The sequence below is a fragment of the Rana temporaria genome, chromosome 5 (genome assembly GCF_905171775.1).
Source record: "Rana temporaria chromosome 5, aRanTem1.1, whole genome shotgun sequence".
NCBI lineage: Eukaryota > Metazoa > Chordata > Amphibia > Anura > Ranidae > Rana > Rana temporaria.
The window spans coordinates 305,148,094-305,164,644 of NC_053493.1; the positions used below are offsets into that span (position 1 = coordinate 305,148,094).

Sequence of the window (16,551 nt, forward strand, 5' to 3'; positions counted from 1 at the left end):
CCACCTATTGTCCTGGGGTGGGAACAGCACCCCAGAAGCAACAGAATGAGCCCACAGCACAGCCAAGCTGAGACAGAGACCTAAATTTAAACATATTAACTGGATCACAGTCAGTTAACACTCTGATCTCCCAAAATGTAACTAGCACTTTGAAGTAACCAGGCGCTACACATAGAATGCATTAAGGTGGAAAAACTTTTACCTTTACAATAAGGTGACCAGATTTTTTTAATTAAATCAGGGGACATATTTTTTTTTACTAGTAATAGCAGCAATCAGCGACTCCCTGCCCGTCACCGCTCCCCTCACAGCCTGTCAAGTGTCACTCTTCCGTCCCTGGCTACTACTGGGTGGGGAGCAGAAGAAGATCACTCTGCCAGGGAAGGCAAGGAGATAAGCAGGCAGGCGGCTGGCCGGGACTTGAGCCAAGGCAGAAGAACATGCGAGCGGAGCTGAATGGGCATGCACCCGAAACTGAAGAAATATTGACTCCATTCCGACCAGCACATGATCATCAGAAAGGGGTACAGATAATGGAAAAAAAATACCCCTAGTAAGCGCAGTGGAGCGGGGGTGTATAATTCAAAATTATTATTTTTTTAATTCTGCACTGACTGTCTTTGAAATTGCCCCTGTTCAAATCCTATCCGGGGACAAAACCGGGGACAGACTTGGTGCGGGGACAGTGTCCTCAATCCGGGGACTGTCCCCTGAAACTGGGGATGTCTGGTCACCCTACTTTACAACCCCTTTAACCACTTGCCGACCGCCGCATGTATATGTACGTCGACAGAATGGCACGTACAGGCATATGGGCGTACATGTACGTCCCTGCCTTTCCGCGGGGTCGGGGGGCTACATGCAGCGGTCGGATACCCGCAGGGAGCGATCCGGGACGACGGCGCGGCTATTCGTTTATAGCCGCTCAGTCGCGATCGCTCCCCGGAGCTGAAGAACGGGGAGAGCCGTATGTAAACACGGCTTCCCCGTGCTTCACTGTGGCAGCTGCATCGATCGAGTGATCCCTTTTATAGGGAGACTCGATCGATGACGTCAGTCCTACAGCCACACCCCCCTACAGTTGTAAACACACACTAGGTGAACCCCAACTCCTACAGCGCCCCCTGTGGTTAACTCCTAACTCCTACAGCGCACCCTGTGGTTAACTCCCAAACTGCAACTGTCATTTTCACAATAAACAATGCAATTTAAATGCATTTTTTGCTGTGAAAAGGACAATGGTCCCAAAAATGTGTCAAAATTGTCCGAAGTGTCCGCCATAATGTCGCAGTCACGAAAAAAATCGCTGATCACCGCCATTAGTAGTAAAAAAAAAAATTATAAAAATGCAATAAAACTATCCCCTATTTTGTTAACGCTATAAATTTTGCGCAAAGCAATCGATAAACGATTATTGCGATTTTTTTTACCAAAAATAGGTAGAAGAATACGTATCGGCCTAAACAGAGGAAATTTTTTTTTTTTATATATATATATATATATATATATATGTTTTTGGGGGATATTTGTTATAGCAAAAAATATTGCTTTTTTTTTTAAATTGTCGCTCTATTTTTGTTTATAGCGCAAAAAATAAAAAACTCAGAGGTGATCAAATACCACCAAAAGAAAGCTCTATTTGTGGGGGAAAAAATACGCCAATTTTGTTTGGGAACCACGTCGCACGACCGCGCAATTGTCTGTTAAAGTGACGCAGTGCCGAATCGCAAAACCTGGCCTGGGCATTTAGCAACAAAATGGTCCGGGGCTTAAGTAGTTAAGCTCAAAAATGCACAGAAGAAAAAAAAAAAGCCAGAAAAACGCTGCACTGTGAATGGAGCCAGAAAAAATGCCCCAATAAGTACTTTCCGCTTTTGAGGAGCTTGTTAGACGTTGTAGATGGTGGTAGACAAGCACTGAGGGAACCTGGGATGCCGTTACACCTCGTGACATTTATACTGGACCCCGCACACATAGGTCACCTTATACACCCCATACGGCACCCAGGGAAAGCAACAAAAGGGCGGGAGTTTTTATTCCGCAGCTGCCCCGCCCCTCTGCCGCCTCTTAGCCAATGCCTGGCACCATGCCGTCTGTAACCCCACCCCCTTTCCAGTGCCGCCGCATGACTCCTGACCAGTATTGGTAGAACGGTAAGAAATATCGGCCGGTTCCCGGCATTGGGTGTCTGCGGAGACCGGACAAGACAGCTCCGTGCTGGGAGGAGGTAAGTGCTTACCGAGCAATGCAAGGAGTGTGTCCGGCCGGTTGCGCGGATAGATAACCTTCATGTGGTAATATTCCTCTAACACGTGTGTCTCCCCTGCAAGTCACTAAACGACTTCGGGTTCTCCCAATTACTGTATGAAAGGCGCACCCACCTACCTACACTGACAGAGGACTTGGCTTTCCTCCTGTACTAGTCTGACACCTTCATCCCCATCCAGACTTCCTTCCATCTGTCAGCAGGGGCTCAGCCTGTGTCTTGGCTCTTGTGTTCCCATTGGCTGAGATATTTGGAGGGGCTCATTCCCACCAATCACACTGCAGGGACATGTCAGTGCATACTGTCTAAGGCTGGATTCGCACCTATGCATTTTTAGTGCGTTTTGCATTACAGTCCATTTAACATGGTTTCCTATGGAACACATTCTGTAGTGCAAATCTGCAAAAAGCACTAAAAATGCATAAGTGTGAATCCAGCCTAACATGCAAGAAACTTCATTCACATGGCTGAAAAAGATAAGATAGATTTTTATATCTGGATGTGAAGGAAGCTGCGTTTTTTTCAGTGGAGACATTCACACAGGTGGGTAAAAATAAACCGCTGTAAAGAGTGTAAGCTGGGTAGGTAGGTACAATCCGGGGTTCACAGCAAAGGCGCTCGTCTCCAGAAACTGCAGAAAGTAAATTGGACGGCCACACACTTCTGAAAGGTAATAGCTTTATTGGTCCTCATCACAAACCTGTATAAACGCATGCAGGACAGGAATACAGGTAGGAGAAATCTTAAAGCATTTAACCAAAAATAAATAAAAAATCCTGTTCCCTAAAAGCATGTATAACACTGTGCTTGTGCTGTGTCATTTGGCTCCTTCTATCGCCTGAAATACCTGGTTGATCCTGCCAGTTTCTACAATCCTCCTGTAAACTGACCACGGTGTATCATGGCTGCTGAGCCCTGACACTGTGGTCAGTGTAAATGCCTCCATCATCCACAGCATGCTCTCTGCTGTCCTGTGTTCCCCGCCTGTCAGCTAGTCTGTATGTAATCCGCCCCTCTCCTCGTAGCACCACTCCGAGCAGTGCACACATTACTGCACCCAACCTCTACCAGCCTCAATGCTAGGATAACCTGTAGTGTATATACTGTATAACTGTTTGTAAAATTCTTCTTCTAAATACTGTATTTTTTCTCCCCAATCAGAAGTCACTGCTCGTCGCCCTCTTCCTCCGATGTATACACTAGGGAGGTAGGTCACTAGGGAGGTAGGTCACGTGACTGCCCGGCAGATGTAGGAGAGGGATCCCGGCCCCTCCCTTCCCTGGTACATACATCGGAGGGAGAGATCAACAGGCGTTCACGTGACTGCTGATTGGGGAGAAGGAATAAGGTATTTAGAAGAAGAAATTTACAAAAAGGTGTACAGTATATACTACAGGTTATACTAGCAGTGGCGTGTATTCATAACCATGTTTGTGATATGGACCGATGAAGTTATTTTTACAAGTGTGCGGCCATCCAATTTACTTTTTGATTGAAAGAGTGGTTACGTGTGAACAGCGCTGGTGCTGGCCATTGATTTGTACAGAGTACATTAGGGACGCGCTGATACCAGTTTTGTATCAGCGAGTACTGCTACTTTCAGTCAAGTACTCATCGATGCCAAATACCAATACTTTGCAGTGCAGTTTATGTCCAAACAAAATAAATGGGCGCAAGATGCACTGCAAATAATCGCATGCGCTTTGAACAGGAATACAGTGCGATTCCTGTCCAAATCACATGGGATTTCCCCCACCGCTGCTGTATGTGTGAACCAAATAAAGAAATCAAAGCGCCATGTAGTGCAGCAATAGGCAGATTACCGTATATACCCGAATATAAGCCGAGGCACCTAATTTTGCCACAAAAAAATGGGAAAACTTATTGACTCGAGTATAAGCCTAGGGTGTCCATGTGCATGCCTCACTGTGCCCATGCCTCACTAACGTTTAACATGGGAGTCTATGGAAGGGGTGTCCGGCTTTGAAAAATCGGTGCTCCCCAGCCGTAGGTCTCCCAGACAACAAACTTTGCACACTTGTAGAGGGGAAATGGGACTATATGTGTGCTTAGTTTCCGGTCCAGGGGACCTGCGACCGACCAATACCAGGTCCTCAAATTCACTGGAAAAATTACAGTTTAACATGGGAGTCGTGCCCGGCTTTGAAAAATCGGTGCTCCCCGGCCGTAGGTCCCCCGGACAACAAACTTTGCACACTTGTAGAGGAAGAGTGGGGCTACATGTGTGCCGGGTCCCCAAAATTCGGGAGAGCAGGTGCAAAAAGGTGACTCGAGTATAAGCCGAGGGGGGCATTTTCAGCACAAAAAAATGTGCTGAAAAACTCGGCTTATACTCGAGTATATACGGTATTAAAATGTTATAACAATGCACAAAGTAAATGTCTAGTCAAATCCAAATCTGCAGTGTCCCCGTCCTGCCAATGATGGAACACCACGGTTGCTGGAGGAGATGTCTGGCATTCTACCCCCAAGCTAACATCACTTCCATCTTCTACCCACAGGTGTCCTAGAACTTCTCCAGCAGTTTATTAAAATGTTAGAACAACTCATAAAGTAAATATCTAGCCAAACCCATATGTGCAGTGAACCTGTCCTGCCGATTATAGCGAACCACAGTTGCTGGAAGAGAAGTTCCAGGAATCCTGTGGGTGGAAGTGATGTCAGCTTGGGGGTAGACCACAGACATCTCCAGCCCTGTGAGCACCTCCAGTGACTGTGGTTTGCTATCATCGGCAGGACGGGGACACTGCAGATATGGATTTGACAAGATATTCTTTTGTGAGTTATAACATTTATAAACTGCCTATTGCTGCACTACATGGCGCTTCACTTTGTTTACTGGGTACACACACGAGCGGTGGGGAAAATCGGATGTGATTTGGATAGGATGGACACTTGATGTAAGAGGGCACTGATGGGGACACCCTGATGTAGGGTGTTGATCTCCTTTGGCCAGGGGTTGACAAATTTGCTTGGAATCTAGGAGCCAGCTAAAAAAGTTAGGAGCCAGAAAACTCCCCCCGTCGCGACGAGCTTGCGCGCAGAAGCGAACACATACGAGAGCAGCGACCGCACATGTAAACGGTGTTCAAACCACACATGTAAGGTATCGCCGCGATTGGTAGAGCGAGAGCAATAATTCTAGCCCTAGACCTCCTCTAACTCAAAACATGCAACCTGTAGAGTTTTTTTAAACGTCGCCTATGGAGATTTTAAAGGGTAAAAGTTTGACGCCATTCCACGAGCGGACGTCATTTTGAAGCGTGACATGTTGGGTATCAATTTACTCGGCGTAACATTATCTTTCATAATATTAAAAAAAATGGGGATAATTTTACTGTTGTCTTATTTTTTAATTAAAAAAAGTGTAATTTTTTCCCAAAAAAAGTGCGCTTGCAAGACCGCTGCGCAAATACGGCTTGACAGAAAGTATTGCAACGATCGCCATTTTATTCTCTAGGGTGTTCGGATAAAAAATATATATAATGTTTGGGGGTTCTAATTAGAGGGAAGAAGATGGCAGTGAAAATAGTGAAAAATTACATTAGAATTGCTGTTTAACTTGTAATGCTTAACTTGTAATACCAACGGCCACCACCAGATGGCGCCAGCTTACACATCTGGTGGTAATAACTTGTAATACCAACGGCTCACCACCAGATGGTGCCAGCTCACAAAAAAAAAAAAATTTTTTTTTTTTTTTTTTTTTTTTTGCCCCCCCTTCCAAGCCAAGTCGCCAGGACCCTATTTCTAGTCGCCATGGCGACCTGGCGCCCGGGATTTGTCGACCCCTGCCTTTGGCCACACCCTCCCTCATACACTTCACCTGATGTTCTTAAATTCAATAAACATTTAGGCTTATACAGCTTGGAGTTGGACAATATGCATAAAAATTATGATTTGGTCAAAATACTCACTTGCCTAATAATTGTGCAGTGAATACAGTGTAGAAGTGAGGTGTATTAGCCTTGGTTCACACTGATGTCAAAACGGCAGCATTTGCTGGCAATGGCACCATCCTAATCTGTGCGATGCCTCATCTGCGGCGATGCACCGATTTCAAAAAGTAGTTGCTGTACTACTTTTTGCGATTTCAGCCGTGATTTACATTGACATCTGTGCAGAAACTTGCACAGATGTCTCTGTAATCGCGGCCGAAATCGGGACTGATAGGCGGGAGTGAAATCGTGCGAGTTCAGCGGAACTCGCACGGCTTCACTCGCGCAGCCCAGTGTGAACCTGGGCATATAGTGATTTCCAGCTTTCAAAGGAATTAGCTGGGTTTGGTATGTAACTGTCAAAATGTCTATACCTGGAATTTTATTTTATTGTCATGATTATTACTGAAAATATTTTCGATGCATAGGAGTTGTAGGTGTGTTTGTATGTAATGTGAAGGGTTAAAGTATAACTAAAGGCAACATATTTTTTTTTTTATGTTTTGGGTACAGTGGAGATGGATTAGAATACCTGTCAGTTTTTATTGTTGTCTGTGCCTGTGTTAAGGAGATTCACCCTCTCTATTTGTCCTGTTTACCATTATCATTGAATCATCAGAGTAAATCTTCCAATGGGGAACACTAGTCCAGGTGACCTGTGGGTCCTCAAGGAATTCCCTTAATTTGCAGAGATTTATTCTCACTTCCTGTTTGGCTTTGGGACAGGAAGTGACCAGAAATCTCCAAATTGGGCCACAGATGGCGTAATTTTTTTTGTCTGACTTAAAACCGAAGTATGGATTTTATTTATTTTGATTTGTACTTTCCTCTGTGAATGGAGCATCAGACCGATGTTCCATTTGTCCCCCGCTGTCTGCACGGAGAACCGATCCCCAAGAGGAAAGCTGCTGAATGTCAGTCAGCGTCTTTCCTCTCTGCTTCTCCATGCTCACTGGAGCACAGAGCTGGGGAGGGGCAGGGAGAGGCTGTCTGGCTGAGACTGCCATCAATCAGGGCAGCTGGTGGATCCCGACTTGGTAGTCGTGATGACGCGCTGCCCCGACTTATGGCAGTGATGTCAGCGGGGAGCGAAAACGGGTCAAAGGAGTGCAAAACTAATTGCACTCCTGTGACCCTTAGGAGAAGCCCATCCTAAAAAAGCTCAGGCTGGACTTCTCCTTTTAACCCTCTCTATCAAAAATTAAACAAATACGTTTTTGGCTGTTTGTACAGTCACTTTGTCCATGGACTTTAACAATTGGGAGAAAATTCGATTTTTAGATGGGCCTCAATAACACAGGAGCATAGATCTATACCTCTGTGTCGTAGGTATACAGACCCAGTGCTTTGTCTGTCGCTAGACGGATGTAAATACTAGTATGTGCAGGAAGATCCGTACAGCAGCTGTGGCCCTCAGGCTTTCATTGATTTTCACAGGCTGGCTGCGCACACACCTCGGCTGCATAAACTCAACCCTCTGCATGGAGTTACGAGTTCATGTACCCCTGTAGATGAAGCCTTACAAATTGTCTTCTCCCTGAAGAAATAGTCTGAGGAAAGTGCATGGTCATAGGTTTTTCGGAAAGAGCCAAATAACTCATCATACTGATTCGCTCATCGCTGGCATCTGCTGTGTGTGAGCCCTTGCTCTATAGATATATAAACATAGCTCCAGCATGCTGCTAATCAGTAGGGGTTGGCAAGCACTAACTGATTGGTGACTAAGTGATAATAATGGGGTTAATGGGAGAGTGTTACATTTATGTTGATAGATGTATGTATCTTGTAATGTCTTTATGAACTTTTAACACAGATTCCTCCTGTACCGGTGCCTAAGGTGTGCTGAATGTTTGGATTGCGCTTGGTGCTGCTTTTGGAATACACTCGTACGTGATGCATGCGGTACAAGCTACCTCTGCAGCTGTGGTGAGCCAGGCCATGACTTTAAACCATGGGGTCCTTGTCAAGAGTCAGCCTGCAATGTCCTCCTCTGATCTTGCCATCAAAACTTCCCAGATGGTGTCTGGACCCACTGCCAGCCTGAGCCAGGTACCGGCTTCCCAGGCCTCCGTGCTTTCTGCGCCTATGTGCACACTAGTAACAAAAGTTTCACCTGTAGTAGGTCAAGCATCAAAAATGACAATTGGCCCCAAAGTGACAACACAGCAAGCAGTTCCTCCCAAAGCATCTCAGACAACCATTCAGTTACCAGCGAACTTCCAGATTCCCCCTGGTAAGTACTGTCTCATTAACAACTTTGTATTTCTTTGTCTCTCTCTCTCTCTCTCTCTCTCTCTCTCTCTCTCTCTCTCTCTCTCTCTCTCTCTCTCTCTCTCTCTCTCTCTCTCTCTCTCTCTCTCTCTCTCTCTCTCTCTCTCTCTCTCTCTCTCTCTCTCTCTCTCTCTCTCTCTCTCTCTCTCTCTCTCTCTCTCTCTCTCTCTCTCTCTCTCTCTCTCTCTCTCTCTCTCTCTCTCTCTCTCTCTCTCTCTCTCTCTCTCTCTCTCTCTCTCTCTCTCTCTCTCTCATGTTTGACCATTCTTCCAGAAGTGCATTTATGAGGCCAGGCACTGATGTTGGACAAAAAGGCCTGGCTCCCAGTCTCTGCTCTAATTCATCCCAAAGGTGTTCTATCTGGTTGAGATCAGGACTTTGTGAAGGCCAGTCAAGTTCCTCCACCCAAAATTCGCTCATCCATGTCTTTATGGACCTTTGCTGTGTGCAGTCCTATTTCAACAGGATGGGGCCATCCCAAAACTGTTCCCACAAAGTTGGGAGCATGAAATTGTCCAAAATGTCTTGAGGCTAATGCCTTAAGAATTCCTGTCACTGGAACTAGGCCCGACCCCTGAAAAACAACCCCACACAAACCCCCCTCCACCAAATGATTTGGACCAGTGCACAAAGCAAAATATAAATACAGACATGGATGAGCGAGTTTAGGCTGGGCTGCACAGGGTTTTTACCTCAACACCATGGAACACCTTTGGGATTAATTGGAGAGGAGACTGGGAGCCAGGCCTTTTCGTCTAACATCAGTGCCTGACCCCACAAATGCGCTTCTGGAAGAATGGTCAAACATTCCCATAGACGCACGCCTAAACCTTGTGAACAGCATTCCCAGTACACCCCTCACATTTTTGTAAATATTTTATTATATCTTTTCATGTGACAACACTGAAGAAATGACACTTTGCTACAATGTAAAGTAGTGAATGTGCAGTTTGTATAACCGTGTCAATTTGCTGTCCCCTCAAAATAACTCAACACACAGCCATTAATGTCTAAACCTCTGGCAACAAAAGTGTCTACACCCCTAAGTGAAAATGTCCAAAGTGGGCCCAATTAGCTTTTTTCCCTCCCCGGTGTCATGTTAGTGTTACAAGGTCTCAGGTGTGAATGGGGAGCAGGTGTGTTAAGTTTGGTGTTATTGCGCTCTCTCTCTCTCTTACTGGTCACTGAAAGTTCAACATGGCAAATATTGCCAAGACCTTTATACTGAGCTGCAGCATGGTGGCCAAGGCCATACAGTGGTTTAACAGGACAGGTTCCACTCGGAACAGGCCTCACCATGGTCAACCAAAGAAGTTGAGTGCACGTGCTTAGCGTCATATCCAGAGGTTGTTTTGGGGAAATGGATGTATGAGTGCTGCCAGTAGGGTTGCCACCTCATCCCTTTAAAACAGAACACATATGAATTACACAGGTTCTGTGGCTGATTAAGGTGGTAATTGAACTCACGTGGAGCCTTATCTAAATTAAATTAGCCTCAGAACCTGTGGAATTCATATGTGTTCTGTTTTAAAGGGATGAGGTGGCAACCCTAGCTGCCAGCATTGCTACAGAGGTTGAAGGGGTGGGGGGGGGTCAGCCTGTCGGTGCTCAGACCATACGCCGCACACTGCATAAAACTGGTCTGCATTGCTTTCGTCCCAGAAGGAAGCCTCTTCTAAAGATTATGCACAAGAGCCTGCAAACAGTTTTCTGATGACAGACTAAGGACATGGATTACTGGAACCATGTCCTGTGGTCTGATGAGACCAAGATAAATGTATTTGGTTCAAATGGTGTCAAGCGTGTGGTGGCAACCAGGTGAGGAGTAAAAAGACCAGTGTGTCTTGCCTACAGTCAAGCTTGGTGGTGGGAGTGTCATGGTATGGGGTTGCATGAGTTCTGCTGGCACTGGGAAGCTACGGTTTATTGAGGGAACCATGAACGCCAACATGTACTGTGACATGTACATGATTCCCTCCCTTTGGAGACTGGGCCGCAGGGCAGTATTCCAACATGACAACCACTGCCTTGCTAAAGAAGCTGAGGGTAAAGGTGATGGACTGGCCAAGCATGTCCCCAGACCTAAACCCTATTGAGCATCTGTGGGGCATCCTCAAATGGAAGGTGGAGGAGTGCAAGGTCTCTAACATCCACCAGCTCTGTGATGTCATCATGGAGAAGTGGAAGAGAGGACTACAGTGCCAGACCCAAGAGGGTTAAGGCAGTGCTTGAAAAAAATGGTGGCCACACAAAGTATTGACACTTTGGGTCGAGTTTGGACATTTTCACTTAGGGGTGTACTCACTTTTGTTGCGAGCGGTTTAGACATTAATGGCTGTGTGTTGGGTTATTTGAAGGGAACAGCAAATTTACACTGTTATACAAGCTGTACAATCATTACTTTACATTGTAGCAAAGTGTAATTTCTTCAGTGTTGTCACATGAAAAGCTATAATAAAATATTTACGAACATGTGAGGGGTGTACTTACTTTTGTGAGATAATGTGTGTGTATATGTGTATGTATGTATGTATGTATGTATATATGTGTGTGTGTGTGTATATATATATGTGTATATATATATATATATATATATATATATATATATATATATATATATATATATATATATATACACATACACATACACACACTATGATCTGTCTTGCCTGCCAAATTTAATTTGTGTCCATCCAGTCTTGAGATTTACGTAGCCAGGTTGTGATACCACTTACTCTGTGTGGTCTAATTCGCATGGATGTCAAAAGGGTAGTAAAAGCAGGCAGTTGATTGGCATTTTTAGTTTTGGACACTGGCAAAAACTTTGCTGGGAACAGTGCATCCATATAATCCTGCTCATTCCATGAGACAATGTTTTTTTTCTAGGTAGCAACACAAACATAACCATTCTGAACTACGATATCTGGGAAAACAGGTAACTGTCCTTGGCACACCCAGATACTCTAGGGCTCAGGATGTCCTTCTTGTATCCAAATAGGCTCTTCAATTTCTCAAGTTTGCCTGACTGCTTATTGCCTTTGGGTCATTGGCAGTTTTTGGATTAGTTATCTTCTGTGTATACCTCGAACCGTATTCAGATGTTGGTGTATTGGTGCTGGCCTGTAATGTTCTTCTGGCACTGCATTCTGCATTCAGATATCCTCGTGGCTCATGGTGCAACAAGTGCATTTAGCCACAGGGTGCTATACAGGTCTATTCCTCTGGCCCACACACCCTGGAGACCCCTTCAGGGGTATACCCACTGTAAAGTACAAAGCCTGAACAGGACCAGCGACGTGAACAAAGTAGGATAGGATTACTCTGAAACTTTTACATATCGGTTCCTGGCTACACGACTTATTGGCTCATTGCTTGGGTCTGTCGTATATGCTACAATGTATCCTTTATCCTGTAAAGTTTACCTTTTTTAAATTTGGCCTTTTCTTCTTGATGTAGTGATAAGACTCCCAACCAGATACTCCTGGGCCCATTTTTCCACTGATGAAACAAGCTGATCATTTGCTATCTCATTTTCTGCCTGATAATTGAGCGACCCAGCCACAGGAAATCTGTTAATGCCTGTGTTGTGATTCCTTCATACCAGACACCTTCAACCCCTTCAGTCTGCATCTTTTCCGTGAGCCTGCAAGGGAAGATTTTCTTGACAATGGCACGTTCCAGGTATGTGAGAGTGGGAGCACATGGGGCAATCAGTGGGGTTTCACTGCAGGCCCTGAGGAAACGTTGAGTGCCTCAGCTGATTGCTGTTATCTTGTTCCAGAACAAAATCTTTGATGCTGCTCCAGGCCCCTAATTTGGGCTCCCTACCAGGCGCACAACATGTGGCCTATCTGGCAGAATTCTGACTATTGTCATGTTTTACAAGCTGTACTGTGATGTGCATTTTCATTTGCAGAAGGCAAGGTGGCCACTAACATTTTAGTGGAGGCGGCTAAGGATCATTGTCATGGACCTTGGGATGCTAAAGTGTTTCTACTTGACATCTGTTACACAGGAGAGGGTGGCTGATAAATCATAATTCATGTATTACATGAGATGGGACATATTACAAGTGGTTTATTTTGTCCTGACTAGGTCAATAGGACAATGACCCTTTAATGCTTAGCTCAGGCTATTGAAATGCTAAGTGGAGCCGGCTTGTGATATACTTTTTTATTGTGTTCTGCAGGTGAATAGCTGTTGTCAGCGACGGGACGTCTCTGGGAGATAATTACCTCAACTAAATGTCTTTTAGAATGTGATTGAAGTTCATTGTATGTGTATTGTATAGTGGGGAATTGCAGACGAGACGCCTAGTCACCTCGTCATGTTAATTATTCTGATTGCTTCATGTACCTTATATATATAACGCTGTAGTAATTACCTCTTCTATATGCGGAGCCAAGCTGTCTAGATAACGTATTCTGTTACAATTAGTAATTAACTTCACTGATGTCATTATCTAAAGAAATGTGTCTTGTCAGGGTCGGCACCAGAGTGTCTACCTAAAATCTATATGGAAGCCCCAGTGTGTGAAAAGGGGGTGGAGATTTCATTGTTCTTTGATTGATGATAAGCTTGTAAACTGTATATAACCAGCAGAATGCTGCCATTAAAGAGAGTCCTGTTTGAACTTACATACAGCCTGCCTGGTGTTTTGTTCTTATGGATCCCGAACGGCACATAGCTGTAGTTCGAATCCCGGAGCCTTGGATGACCGAACCATCAGACGTTGCGATCTGCAAGCTGACTCAATAGTAGCAGAGGAGTGTCGGGAGAGCGGAAGCGAGCAAGGGTCTCGTCACAATCATGAAGTTACTTTTTCAGCTTCTTGCCACATGCTGGCTACTGTGGACTCATTAGGTAGTGCACATTGGTCTCTGACTACATACATCTAGTGCTGCACACCTTGCACATTACTGTGAGCAAAAAAATGCTATTCCTAGAAAGCCTTTACCTCTTCTTAATCAAGTCAATTGAAATTTCACAATGATTGTCCCAAACCTGAGGGGTTATTCAAAATGTTCATGCCTTGTTTTCTGTGGTTGGGGAATTTGAAAATATATGGACTGTTCATTCCCACTGTGAACCTGGCCGGTTTTGCACTTAATCAATCTTCTGTGATTTTCAAGGACACAGTAGATTGATTATACAAGTCTGAGAATTTTAAAACCCACTTGAAGGTCAAATGCAGGCCAAGTTTATTTGCTAGTGAATTATAAATGATCTCAGAAGTTTCTCAAACTGATGCCATTGACAAAAAAACTGTCAACACAAGGCATTACTGTTGTGACAACAGCTGAACCTCCTGTCATTGGGCTGTTGACCTGGCTGCTTGTAGTCCAGCTCAGAAGTGTGCAGGAAAGAGCGACTCTGCTGCAGCTGAAATGAGTAAGCATTGTGCTAGGAAAGGAAATGTCTATTGACGCACCTTGCTAGTAGAGTTTAAGGATATATAAACATGAATATGGCTTTTTGACATTAAATGTAAGCAAATGGATTGATAGCTGCCTACTGTGATCTTAGATCCTGGACAAGGTGAAGAAGCCAAAGTGCAGCCCCAGCCGAGACAGGTTGTACTTGCACAACTATATGTACAGTGGCCAGACTGTTACGTGTTGGAGACATTTGAGGCAACATTTTTTTTTTTTTCCACTACCGTAAATGCCTGCGCAAAGCACTGATTTAATAGGCTGAAGAGAAAACTGGCGATAGAAAGCATTGCCAGACTTGCCATCCAGTTTCTACTTTCTGCATCATTAACGCCCATGATATAACATCCCAGAATGGCCAAAAAGTGTATACAAGATGCCTGAACACCACTCAAATATGCTAAAACTTTGTTATGGAAGAAAAAAAGAATAATAAAAATAATGGTTGTACATTCCTTATTCCGTTTCCTGGCTTGAACTTTGTTAGATTGTGTTGTGTGTTTTTTTTTTTTTTGATAGATGGATGGATTATAGAATTTGTGCGGTTGTAACTCTGTTTTAAACTTTATTTTTTTTATTTATTTTTTTCCCTCTCTACAGGCACTGTTCTTGTCAGGAGTAGCAATGGCCAGCTCATGTTGGTCTCGCAACAGGCTCTGGCCCGAGCGCAGGCACAAGTTCAAAGTACCAAACCCTCTGCACCTTCAAATACTCAAACTGTTCATGTCTCCAATGTACAGGTACCTGGCCATTTCATTGTATCAATAGTTCATTCCAGTGAGTTTTCCATGAAAATTTTGTAATTTAACGCCATTCGTGAAACACTATGTAACGTAATGCACAAGCTTATTTAATATGGTCCAGGTAGTTGGATATGCTGAGCAGGTAATAAACTATGTTTTCAGGGCAAAGACTGCTGTGCTAATGCTATAGTGACAGACTCTCATTTTACAATTTATATATTATAAAATGATATATTGGCCATCATTGCATTTTATTCTTTGTGAAAATCCTCCAGAATATGCAGCCCATCTTCCATACTCTAGGTCAGGGGCGTCAAACTCCATTTCATCGTGGGTCGCATCAGCATTATGATTTCCCTCAAAAGGGCCGTTTGTATCTGTAAGATTAGATGTCCAGCGCATCCCCTCACCATATATTAGATGTCAAGAGCCACCCCACCATCAGAAGTTGAGTCCCCCACCCTCCCTTACATTACAGTGCACCCCCTTACCTTATGCTGGGAAGAAGCTGGATGCATTGCTTGAAAGCAGAAAGTAAGGGTCTGGAGGAGGGCTGGAGCTTTCCGCCAGATGCAGAAAAGGTGCGAGGGCCACAGGAAATGGCCTGGAGGGCCAAATTCGGCTCATGGGCCTTGTGTTTGACACTTTTGCTCTAGGTGGTATCTAAAATGCACCAACATTTCAGTATTAGGTGGCGCTCAGGTCTCCTTTTATTTACTCTCATCAGTAGAGTAAGTAGTTACTTTGGACAGAAGCAGTACTTTGTATTCTACTTTTCTGATCTCATTATTTGGGGATGCACCAATATTCGTTTTTTTTTTTTTTTTAAGACTACGAGTACCAATACTTTCTCAGGTGCTCGCCAATACCAATTACTGGTACATGTGAGCTGGCCGCAGTGTGTTTGTTTTTTTTTTTTTTAAGTCGGGTACAATTCTCAGTGCAGCTCAGGTGTGATTTCCAGTGTCAAACTTAAAAGAAATTGTAGGTGAGGAAACTTCCGCTCCAGGTGAGCACACCTAGGTAATCACTGTCCACTCAAGAACCAACGGGTGCAGGCAATGCGCAGGATATGCAGAGAAAGGAATATATGGACAGCCGCACTCCAAAGTCTTAAAAAGACGTGCCCTTTATTGGGTAAAAAGAAAAATGCACTACAGGAACCAGCATACAGTGGGAAAAACAGCTGACGCGTTTCGCATTGAACCTCAATGCTTAGTCATAGCTACCTTAAAAGAAATTGTACCTGAACCACTGAATAATATCGCACCGGACTCTACAAATCGCAGTGTAACTGGCCCTGTACATACAGTAATGGCCACACACATTTTGTATTGGTATGACACAAAAAAGTGGAGAAACAAAGCTAAATCTGACACATTCCACACAACTCCAAAATATCGACTGGACAAAATTATTGGCACCTTTTCAAAATTGTAAGAAGTAATTTAAACTCACCTATATTAATTAACAGGTGCTGACAATATAGAAATCACATCAGCAACTAGTTAAAGGGGTTGTAAAGGTTCCTGTTGTTTCACCTTAATGCATACTATGCATTAAGGTGAAAAAACATCTGATGCTTGGTAGACCCCCCCCCCCGTTTACTTACGTGAGCCATCGAAAGTCCCACGTCGAACGCGCTGGATTTCAGGCCGTTCTCGGCTCTTCATTGGATAGATTGATAGAGCGAGCCAATGGCTGCGCTGCTATCAATCAAATCCGACGCGGAGCCGAGTCCGGCATTTGTGTCTATGGACGCAAATGCAGGACTTGGGAGCGCGCCTGCAAGGTTACCCCCTTGGGAAAGCATTTCCCAGGGGGGTTGGCTGATGCGGGGAGCAGCCGAGACGGCCACTGAGGGACTCCAGAAGACGAGG

At 44.5% G+C, this 16,551-nt stretch overlaps 1 protein-coding gene across 3 annotated transcripts in view; it reads left to right on the plus strand.

Moving 5' to 3' along the window:
- Positions 1-2,096: 2,096 nt before the first annotated feature.
- TAF4B (TATA-box binding protein associated factor 4b) overlaps positions 2,097-16,551 on the plus strand; it is a 177,982-nt gene continuing 163,527 nt past the window's right edge. For all 3 annotated transcript variants that reach the window (XR_005749491.1, XM_040354095.1, XM_040354096.1), the window contains exons 1-3: positions 2,097-2,227; positions 8,039-8,458; positions 14,529-14,668. Coding sequence is in view for 2 of the 3 variants with exons in the window: in XM_040354095.1 (XP_040210029.1) it covers positions 8,119-8,458; positions 14,529-14,668 (480 nt within the window). In the remaining variant the exon portion in view is untranslated. The remainder of the gene's footprint in view (positions 2,228-8,038; positions 8,459-14,528; positions 14,669-16,551) is intronic.